This window comes from Marmota marmota, unplaced genomic scaffold, assembly GCF_001458135.2.
Source record: "Marmota marmota marmota unplaced genomic scaffold, marMar, whole genome shotgun sequence".
NCBI classification, from domain to species: Eukaryota; Metazoa; Chordata; class Mammalia; order Rodentia; family Sciuridae; genus Marmota; species Marmota marmota.
The window spans coordinates 50,101,016-50,112,935 of record NW_025999977.1 but is presented as its reverse complement, the minus strand read 5'-3'; the positions used below and the strand labels follow the sequence as shown (position 1 = coordinate 50,112,935).

General features: G+C 41.1%; 1 protein-coding gene across 1 annotated transcript in view; it reads right to left on the bottom strand.

Annotated features, from left to right (window-relative positions):
- Window positions 1–11,920, bottom strand: part of Nbas (NBAS subunit of NRZ tethering complex) — a 351,187-nt gene that overhangs the window by 63,933 nt on the left and 275,334 nt on the right. Inside the window, 1 exon segment of the mRNA XM_048804961.1 lies at window positions 2,726–2,944. Within this exon segment, the coding sequence (XP_048660918.1) occupies window positions 2,726–2,944 (219 nt within the window).

The following is an 11,920-nucleotide window of genomic DNA, read 5'->3' as shown; positions in this document are numbered from 1 at the left end:
CTGCCGGTCGGTCGCAGGTCTGCCTACCTTGCGGGCGCGGGTGGCGGCTCTGCTCTGCCCCTACTCCAATTGGGGTTACGTGACTACCATGCTGGCGGGCCGCTGGGCCTGTTCCGGGCGCGGGCAGCGGCTCTGCTCTGCCCCTCTGCCTTGATAACAAAGTGAGAGAGACTCGGGTATTTGTGACTCACTTTCTTTACCAGGAGACCAACTGTTTCTGTCGCTGATGGTATCGAAGTTCTCTCCTCCGCCGCTGTCTGATGACATCAGATCTCTGCCATGTTGGTATCCCATGCGAATGGCAGCATTTCGTTCCCTTTGCCGGGTGTCCAAAGCAACGGGCGAGTCCTGACCGGCCCTCACAAGCCCCGTCTCAGTCCTGTTGCCACTGCCCACGAAGGCTCGGTTGGTATTTACCTCCACAGTATTCAGCAGGACCCGGACCGAGAAGCAGTTTCCGCGGATTCTTTAGCCCTGGGCCAGAGCAGTTCCGGGAGTCAGAATTCGGCCGCTCCGTGCTCGGTGTATGTTCTGATAGGAGCAGGCTCCAAGAAGCAGTTTCCGCGGGTTATTTAGCACTGAGCCTGAGTAATTTGTGAGCCGCAGGCGAATGGCAGCCTGAAATTACCTGTTCTACGGCTGAATGAGCTGCGATCAGTCGAAAACAGGGATGGTGACGTCAGCTCTCCAAGATGGTGGCCGCTGGCTTCCTCTGTGGTCTGACCGGTGTGGAGAACCGAATTGGACCGCTTCCTTCCCCCGTCTCAAACCCAGAATTCAGCACTGAGTACGGTGATTACACAGCTGGCAGAAGCCCGCAGAAACTGCAGAGCTGTATCTTTGCGTTGCTATCTCCTCGTTTCCCAGCGCGCGCCGCAGACTCTAGCCGTGGGGCAATTTGCTGAATAAGCAGCGTGACCCTCCGTGGGGACAAATCTCTCGCGTTTGAGCCCCCATAGCTGATCCTCGTGCGATGGAAATCCTTCCTCTAGGTTTTGGAGCACCCCAATTTTGCTGGAAATTCCTAACAAGATAGCTTTTAGCCGTTCTAACTCGTCATTCTCCCGCACAGTGACGCGGTACACGGGGGTAATGCTCTCCCTTCGCCGCCATCTTCCCAGAAACTCCCCCATTATCTTTTATAATGAGGGGTTTGCATTTATATGGCTCATACAAATTTTGAAGGCTCCCATTTGTTTATTATCTGAATTCCTTTCCAGTAACTGACCTTTCTAGTCATAAATATTTTTTTCCTACAAGTCAAGGAAATAAGTCAATAAATGGAATTTGGGAAAAACGAAAGAGGAGGTCAGTGGCCTTGTCTAGGTTCCTTTGCCACAAAACTGAAGGGTGGTTGGAATGTTATTCATATATCTAAACAATGTTTTCATTTACAGGAAAATCATTTACTTATTGATTTGTCAACTCTCCAGTTACAAAAATTGATATCTAAACTCCCCTGACAGAATACAGAACAAAATCTCTGAAGGCCTCAGAGGGCTTCTAGCATCCCTGCAACAGCGTTAATACCCAGGTCCTCAAACCCCAGCAAGGGCAGGGGCTTCTGAGCTCCAGGTGGTATTTAAAGACACAGTCTCCACAAGAAATGAAGAGGAACAATTTTACCAGCCATAAAATTCATATCAGTAATACAATTATACTGGAAACATGTAACATTAATTCAGGATAAGGAGGATGCATGTTTAAAAAAAAACTGTTGAAGGCGGCATTAGAGGCTATTTCTGATATTTTTTCTGAAAATTATGGGGAATACCCCCCCATTATTATTCAGTTGGAGAGCAACACCCAGCAGCTGGAACAACTTGAGATGCACCATCTTTAGCACTTATGAACTATGGGGATCATCCTCTGCCAAGGCACAGGTCCAGGGCTCGCTCAACGCCTGCTATCCAATCCTCTCCCACCTTCCCGTTCTCTTCTTCCCTGATAATACAGGTATTATCTGTATTAAGTGGCCCAAATTCCTTCCAAAAGAAAAGTGAACTGACAATCTTAAGTGATACTGAAGAGGTTAAAGGATAAAGGCTTAAGAACCATTTTCAAGTGTATCTGCAAGTCTGAAAACCCAATTAAAACCACTGCTAGAGTTGGGCTTTTTTGTATTTATCTATTTATCTATTTTTTGAGCAGGGCTACGAGGGATTGAACCCAGAGGCACTTTACCACTGAGCTTCATCCACCTCCCTTTTTATTTTTTAAGATAGTCTTGCTAAGTTGCTGAGGTTCACCTCAAACTTATGATCCTCCTGCCTCAGCCTCCCAAGTTGCTGGAATTACAGGCATGAACCACTCTGCCTGACTTGGAATTGGAATCTTAAGTGTTCCACAAAGGTCCATGTGTTAAAGACTCCATCCCTCAGGTGGTGCTGGTGGAACCTTTAACAGGTGTGGCCCAGTGAGTGTTCCTTGGGGCATTGAGAACAGGTCTTTGGAGGGAATAGTGGAACTCTCACTCTTTTGCTTCCTGAACACAAGGTGAATGCAGCCATCGGTCCAGAGCAATGGGACCAACTGATCACAGATGAAAACCTTGAAAACTGTGAAAACTAACCATTTCTCTTTATTAGCTGATGATCTCAGGCACTTGTTACAGTAATGGAAGTTGACTGACACAACTACTAACATAGCTTTTAAAAGAAAGAAAGAAAAGGATATCCTGATATTACTGCTGAGAGTGAGAATACAGAAGTTTCCATTTCCTTACCTGTTCACTATTCTTCAGAGAAACAATGAAGCTATTGTGGAGAGTTTCCAGGTGGGCAAGCGATTTCTCTAGATGATTCAAAGCATCCACGTAGGTAACCTTAGAATCACTAGCTTCTTCAATGTTTTCTTCTGCATTTCTTTTCCTTGGCTTCTCAATAAGATGTTTGACTATTTTAATGGCCTTTCTAGTCATCTCTTCACGTGCTTCCACAGATAGCTTTAAAAAAAAAAAAAAAAGGGCCTTAAACAACAGTGAGACAAACCATCTTGCATTATTACATATGGTATATTCAATAAGGCATTAGTAAGGTAGTGAAAATCAAAGTAAAATTTTAATATTAACAATTTAGCCAATGAATAGGATTTTCACTAGTTTTTCTTTTGTAGAAGAGAACAAAAACAGTGAGGTATCATTTGTACTATTAAATTAGAACTATAAATTTCAAAATGATAATGATCAATTTGGCAATGCTGAGATAGAGAAATCAATATTCATACTATCAGAAGAAAAATGAGTCATTTCTACAAACCAAATTTCTAGTTATAGTTATTTATTATGAGGAAATAATTCAAAAGAAATGTAAGCATGAAGATTTTTAACTAGAACAAGTCTCTAAAAAAACTTCAAAAGCAATCTAATTGACAAGAGAAATAATGACTAGTTTATGACAAATTATTGGTTAGCATATTATGCAGTCATTAAAACTGAAATTAGAAAATGGATAGCTATTTTGAAAAATGCTTATCATAAATTGTTAAATTTTAGAGATCAGGGTATTAAAAACTATACCAAGCGTACATTAAAATATAAATGATATCTGTACAGGATATGTTTTTTGAATACAACATATGCACACATAAAAATAGATATATTCTTTTGCCTATAAATGTTCATATACATGTACATGTGTATATATGTGTGTATTTATATTTATATATACATATATACATACACACATATATTAATAAACACCAAAAAAAAGTGACAATGAAGGTACTGGAATTATAAACAATTTTTTTCTTCTCCACTTTCCAAGTATTCTGTAACAATTCATTTTTTCACTGACACGTGTCAGTCTGTCTTTGGTAATGCAGGGGCTGTATTTTTCTAATAATATTAAAAATATTAAGCTTATCCTCATGAATATAAAATAAAGTCTAAACTTTACCCATTTTGATGGGGAAACTAGATACCTCTGAGCAATTCTTGGTGCCCTCTGAAGCCCTGATTTGTGTTATTTTGAATTGTGGATTCTGGCTTTCTGTCAACTACTCAAGCCCATTTTTAGTATATCCTTAAAAGGATGTGTTTGTGTTTATAAAAAAAAAAAAAAAAAGAAAATTCCTAAGACAAAAATCTCAATTTTCCCTATTATTTCTCTGCCCCCGCCCTCTGCAGTACTGCTCTTCCACTATACCACTGAGCTATATCCCCAGCCCTTTGAATTTTATTTTTGAGACAGGGTCTTGCTAAGTTGCTGAGGCCAGCCTTGAACCTGCAATCCTCCTGCCTCAGTTCCCGAGTTGCTATAATTTCAGGTGTGCACCAGTGCCCCCAGCTTCCCTATTATTTCTTAAGATCAGTTACTGTACATCTCTGGTTATTCTGAAAAGTAGGAATAGTCTTAAATAGAAGTCATCAGTGGCCACACTAGGAGGTATACCTCCACTAATCCACAATTTCTTATCTGCTACTTCCAAGTCACTCTACTCAGAATCATTAGCTTCAAATAGTGAAAGCTGACATTTTCTTAATCCCACATAAATATTGATAAAAGGTATCTTTAGGAAAGTACTACTCCCATTAAATTGTAACTTTTTATTCCCCCTGCTCTGCAAAGGCAGCTTCATGACAAGTTCTATAGTCTCCCCCCTTCTCAGACTTCTGCCTCTAAGCACCTATGGCATAAAAATAATCAGAAGTCACCAATGCTGGAAAGAATGAATTACATTCTTCTCCCTTTCCCTCAACAAACAGTGAACTCCTCCCTGTAGTTTAGAAGTACAAGATACTAGAAAGTATGTTTAACTCAAGGGACTCCCTTTCTTCCACCATGTGCATGGAGAGACTAAGATCAGGATAGTTACGTGAAAAGAGTAAAAACTAGAACCCAGAGCATACGGTTACCCAGAGGATACTACCTACCACTGTCCCTCACACAGTTGCCTCTTCGTCACCTGTTCATCCAGGCAGGCTCTGCCAGAGTATGTTGCTTAAATGCTGAATAAGAATCAATATTGTACAGTGAATCTTTCTATTATATTTGTTTGTCCCAAGAAATAAAATTTAGACAATGATTTTTTTAATATATCAGTTTACAAATACTCTTCCTGCCCTATTATGCACTGTGGAAGAGAATAAATTGGTAAGACAGTAGGGAAAGGCAGGTGATTCACAGGAACAGGAAGTGAGGTTCCAGAAGAAACAATGTGTCCCTAAGCCCTTAGGTCCAGATGCAACCTTTGCTGTCCAAGGCTTAACTTGCCATTGCCAACCAACCCTGGAATGAATGCACGGCAAGCAGGAAGCACACTAAACTCAAAGCCTGTGTAGCACTGACTCCCAGGGTGACTGCAGGCACTTTGAGCCTTAGTTGCCTTCATTTATAAAATGAAAAAATGTCATCTACTGTCTGATGTACAAAGTACTTTGAGCCTTAGTTGCCTTCATTTACAAAATATGAAAAAATGTCATCTACTGTCTGATGTCATTTCTTAAAAATGAGATAATACATAAAATGATCACTATAAAACCTTCCTCATAGCAAGTACTCAATAAATGGAAGGTGAATTTTAATTTGACCAACTGATAAAATATACAGGCTAACTTCTTGTTGGTTTTTCATCTAATAAATTGTCTTGTAATTCTCTTTCAGAAGAACCTTTTTTATAATCTCCTCAAATTTCTCAGCATAGAAGACAAGGATCTTCACAAACCAGCTCCAAGCCAACCCTCTGGCCTTATAATTGTAAGCCACAACCTAGGCTCCAGCCAGGCTTATCATTCCCAGTTATCAGTACATATCTGTCGTCTCAATAAAATGCTGGCTTCCCTTGTCTTAGCATGGACAATTCCTAGCCATGTTTCAATACTTTGCAAACAAAGGGTCAACTCCGACTCATGAGCCCCTACAGCAAGTCCATTGGCAAGTCGTCTGCTCTATGTGCATGACCCACTCTGTCCCCTGCACCTAGGGCCTGGCTCCTTAGCACTGCCGAGTCTGGAGCTCACATTAACACTGCTGTCATGAAGCTTGATGTGGATCATGAGAGGCAAAGTGACTGTTTTCAGGAGTTAAAACTGACCTCATGGGGCTGGGGATATGGCTCAAGCGGTAGCGTGCTCACCTGGCATGCGTGCAGCCCAGGTTCGATCCTCAGCACCACATACAAAGATGTTGTGCCTGCCGATAACTAAAAAATAAATATTAAAATTCTTCCCCCCCCTTTAAAAAAAAAAATGATCTCATTATCACGGAGGCATAAGAAAAGGCATTTCTCCTATTTTAAGTGATCCTTCCAGATAACTCAATAACCTGATGCTTGATATAAATAAATACAGCCCAACTTTGGTGAGATAGCCAGGAACTCCAAGCAGCAGAATGCTAATATGAAAAAGATGGAAGGGCTCTTCTTTCACTAGGCATCTGACTTCATTCAAGTTTTTCACCACTTCATAAAAACAGGTCCACTGCTAAAAGACTCCAGAGTGTGGTTAAGAATTATAATTTTAACGCTAAATTTATGTCTAGCTGATTTATTTTATTTAAAATGTTCCATGATGAGTGGAGCAGAAGAAAAAAGAAATGATTAAAGAAATGTTTCAGAGTAATAAATAGCAATTTCTTTTTTATACCTGGTGGCCATGCAGTACCTTTATTCTTAACATTCTTTTTGAAAACCATAGCATTAACATGTCCGTCATATGCATTATTACTATAATGTAGTAAATGAAGATGTTTTAAGCTATTTTCTGCAGTAATTAATAATTGTTATTAATGTAGATTTTGTGAAATTAAGGTAAGTGGCTAAATTATTCCATCCCTCAATAAAGAGGTATGAGCATCTATTTCCCAGGCCCCACAGAAAATGGAGATACAATCATGAGCCACGATCACCAAGAAACTATAAATATTTGGGGCCAAGACAATGGAGGTGGAATAGCTGGGGTCAACTATGACATTAGCAAATCTTATTGGGGTCTAGATTCAAAATATACCTACACTCTGGGCTGGGGATACAGCTCAGTTGGAGTTCTTGCCTCACATGCAGAAGGCCCTGGGTTTGATCCCCAGCACTCCACACACACACCCCTAAACTCTAAGATTTACAGCACTTCCCCTCTCAGCACTGTTCTCAGACACCATCACCCTTCACAGAGTGCTGCAATAGTTGCAAGGTGCCTCCCAATATGACAGAGAACACAAGCACCCATCTACTCCACTGTATTTGTCAATGTCCTTGCAGTCAGGTTAAGCCATGTTCCAGCTAATTAAATCCAAGTGGAAACAACATGTGTTATTTCTGAGCCAAAGCAACAAAAAGTTCACACAGATCCCTATCCATTCTCCCTTCTTTCTCAACCACAGCAACTGGGAAGCGTGCAGGGCCCAGAGGCCAGCGGCTGCTAAAACAAACGCAGAGCCTCCACCACCCTGGATCATAAGTGATTTTTATGCCATAGGGTCTTTTACAGTCTTTTACTGAACTAGGAAAACAAAGGAATATTAACCTTCTGACTGTTGAGACACTACACATACCTAAGCCTATTCTGACATACACCATGTACTAAGGGTAAGGCAATATGTGGCTTTGGTTTTCAGATTAGATGCTGCAAAAATAGTTATGTGTTATGCTATAATGAACTATTTAATAAAACTATTGCCCATGGTAATGTCAGGTGCAGATCATATCCCTAAGGAACTTGTGGCACCAGACACTGGAAAATGGAACATTGATAATGTGTGTTGGATGTTACAGATGCTGTGGTTAACTATCACAAGAAAGAAATGACATTGTTCAGACTGTGTGTAGGACTGAAATGGAACTGTGAAATAGCAGAAATTCAAGGGCTTATGGGGTTAAAAAAAAAAATAGTAGTAAATCTAGACCCCAGTAGTAAAAGACAAGATTGAGAATCCACAGATAACAAATGCCAGGTAAAACCTTTAGGAGATTAAAGTGCTTCAGGGGAAAGATAAACCAAGGGTGTGACATCTCGTAAATTTTTTTCAATTGTCCAAAATGACTCAGGGCAGAGATTCAATTAATGATGTGGTCTTCCACAGACACCTGACAGCTTTAAGATAGCTCCTTTTAAATTGAGAGACTATGTATAGGGTGATACACTAAAGATATATAGTATCTGAGAATAATGTCTCAAAAACAAATAAGCAAATAAAGAGAGCCTGGAGATGTGGTTATGGGCATGTGTTGGTAAAAGATATCAAATATGTAAGAACTCTACTAAATTTCTGAGATAGTGGTGCTGCCCAAGAAACCAGAAGCCTGGACTAAAGGTGACTGATTGGGTAGGAGACCCTCAATGTTACACAAAATTACATATAAGAGGTTGTGAGGGGAAAGGGGAGGGGGAAACAAGGGAGAGAACTGAACAGCAGCAGATGAGGTAGAGAGGGAAGATGGGAGGGGAGGGGAGGGGGGATAGTAGGGGATAGGAAANAAAAAAAAAAAAAAAAAAAAAAAGAAACACTTGGGCCTTCAACACTCTTCAGGCAGCTTCAAAGTGGGCTCAAGCCTCTAGCATCACTCCACATGTGGCTACAGAAGAAAGTCAAAGAGACTTCCCTGGCAGGTAAGCCTGAAGTCAAGGGGCAAAGGTCAATAGGGAGGCCCCTGGAAAGCCCCACAGAGACGTAATGAAGGAATATTACCTGCCTCAACAGGGATCCCCACAGCTGCAGAGCAGACAGTACTGTCAAGAATCTCCTGCATCCTCCCCTTCCAAGGTGTTTGACAGAGTTACCTGAGCCTGCTTCACCATATAAACTGTGTCCTGGTAGGTATGGGAAAGCAAAGCAGTAGATTTGCCTATTTAACCCACAAATTGGATCAGAGCTGGACCTGATGCACAGCCTACCCAGGATTAGGTTGGCTTGGAGTTCTATAATGACCCAGTGGGCCCTGGCAGAGGGTGGCATGTATTCTGTGGCAGGAAGGATGCTTGGTGGACTGAAGGGGTAAGCTAGAACTGACACATTCCACCTATACCCTCTACTTCTCAACCCCATGTCATTATGTGACAAAGATGGGCCCTATGTGACAAGATGGGCCCACAAAATGTGAGAGGAAACTCATGGTTCACTCCGGGCTGGGGCAATCACAACCCATTTTCCAGTGCCCCCTCTTTTCATGAGGTGCCTAAGACGACCCCAAGTGGCTCTGGACATGGAAGGAGAATTTTGTGGTGTTCAGTCTCGGTGATTACGGGGTCAGTTTGTTACTTCCAGCATTACCTAGTAGCAAAGATATTTTAAAACACAGATGGGATAATGCCACTCCACTGCTCAGATCCACTGACTATTGTCCCATTTACTAAGAATAAACCCCGTCTTCAAGGCCAAGACACTGGCCCCCTCTGTCCCTCGAAGCCCTGCACTTGTTGTCCTCTACTTGAAATGCTCTTCTAGGCCCCTAACACTCAGGGCACTCTCCACCCTTTTCTCCTTACCCTCCTTTATATTTTTCTTCATAACTAACCCACTGGGTTTCTATTTGTTTACGGCCTGCCACAGAAGCACTTCCAGAGTGTAGACTGTGGCTCAGACATAACACACACCCTTTGAACAGAGTGTTGAACTCAGTGAACCAAGAGTTTCAGATAGACAACAGCCAAAGCACAGTTGCAGGAGTAGGAAGGTCCATGCCAATACGAGGTGTATAACACGAGAGCACTTTGTAGTTTACCTAGGGCAGGAGAGTAAGGGGCCGAGGCAGGCTTCTTCGCAGGCCACAGAGAGTCTTTGTTACATACTCTTTTGTTTATTTGGGTTTTGCCATCCTTTAAAAGGATATAAAAGTCAGTTGTAGCTAAGAGCTGTACAAAAGACAATGGGCTAAACTTAACCTGCAGGTCACAGTTTACTAAACCCTGGCTTATAACACTAAAAAACTATAGTTGGAAAGACAAGGTGAGAATAAATTGTAAGTGAATGCTAGGTTAACTAGGGAATGTGATTTGGAGCCACTGAGGGCAACTGTATATTAAGAAGAGTTTTACATGAAGATGGCCTATTAGAGCCAGATTTAAAACACACTGTAAGATCATCCAATTTCTCAGAAAAATATAGAACTTCAGTTATTTGAGAAAGTAAATCTTATCTGTTCTCAGGCCTCCCTTACCTGTCCTTCCAGAACCAGTTCATGAATTCAATTCTTTGGGCAATCTGCACTGACATCATCTCCTTCCCAGGTGACAAGTCACTTCCATGCCTTCCTAAGGCACTCTGCTCACCTAGGTCAAAGAATGTACCACACTGCACCTAGATCCTCTGGTTATCTGTGCACCTCCTGACTAAACACTGCCATCCTTCAGGAAGAAATTGTGCTTTCCAACTCTTTGTATTCCTAGCACCCAATACAATGTATGGTACTTTAAAAACCAACAGTAAATGACTGCTAACAATTGAACAATTCTGATTAACATGAACTTTAAAAGTGCAATAAAATTACACGTTCTCAACATATCCCAAGTTGCCCATGGTCTGAAATGCTCCAGTAGTTCCAGATCACCTAGCAACACTGCAGTATGGTATTCCCACGAAGTGGGCCCAAGAAAACAGGAACTGAAAAGGACATATAAGACTTAAAACAAAAATCAGGCCTAAATGTATAGTAGCATAAGAATGGCAGGTTGTAGGAATCAAAAAGTCATTCAGGAAAAGGTATGAGGACATCAAACTACCGATGGCTTTCCAATTATTCATTCATTGGACATCCACTGAGTACACACTGTGCACCTGTCTTAGGCTAGGTCCTAGTTACAAACATAATTAAATAAGTGTCTGTCCCTAGATATGTCGAAGTGTAGTTGGAAATAAAAAAAGATGAGACACCATGAAAAAGCATAGCTTTCATATAACTTGATGCTGTGGAATCAGATGCAGTAATGCAGGCCTGTAATCCCAGTGACTTAGGAGGCTGAAGCAGGAGAATCACAAGTTCAGGGTCAACAAGTTAGCTAAACCCCGTCTCAAAAATAAAAAAAAAAATGAAGAAGGCTGAGGATGCAGCTCAGTGGTAAAGCACCCCTGGGTTCAATCAATGACCCCTTGTCTTCCTATTCACTCCCCTCCATCTCTCTTCCTTCCTCTTTTCATGCTCAATACTGAGTGTGTACTAGGCCTATAATTGATATGAGGAATACAAAGATAAACTAAGACATAGCCTCTGTCTTTGAAGAACATGTACCACTTTTTAGGTAATGGCTCTATGCAGAATTCACCAACACAATGTCCATCATCTGCAGGCACTTAAGACTGATAAGGTCCACTAGGTAGACTTTTTGTTGTTGTTGTTGTTGTTGTTGTTAATAAACACAGCATGACTTTGAACCTAAAGCTAACATTTAGAAAATGGCAGGTGACTTAAGAAAACCCAGCAGATACCTACAGAGTGAGGTAGAAAAATCAGAGCTTACCTACAGTTTATGTTGCTAAAAGCAACTATATAAAATATTAGGAAAGTCAAGAGAAAACTTATTGATATATTTTTAGCATCTAAGTTGGGAGATTGAAAACAATTTCTTTGAGTAATGAAAGACAGATATTCTTTTTAGGTTCCCATTTACTAACTCACCCCACTTTCCCTCCATCTCTTCCTTCTCCTTTTCATGCTCAACACTGAGTGTGCCCTAGGCTGGAAGTGGTATCAGGAATACAAAGATAAACTAAGACACAATCTCTATCTTTAAAGAACATACATCCTAACAGAAAAGTCAACCCAAAAGTAATCCCAGTGGCTCGGAAGGCTGAGACAGGAGGATCGAAGGTTCAAAGCCAGTCTCAGCAAATGCTAAGTAACTCATTGAGACCCTGTCTCTAAATAAAATACAAAATAGGGCTGCGGATGTGGTTCAGTGGTCAAGTGCCCCCCAGTTCAATCCCTGGTACCAAAAGAAAAAAAGAAAAAGTGAACATTTATAAAATGTGACAGACATATAAAAAGGCAATTT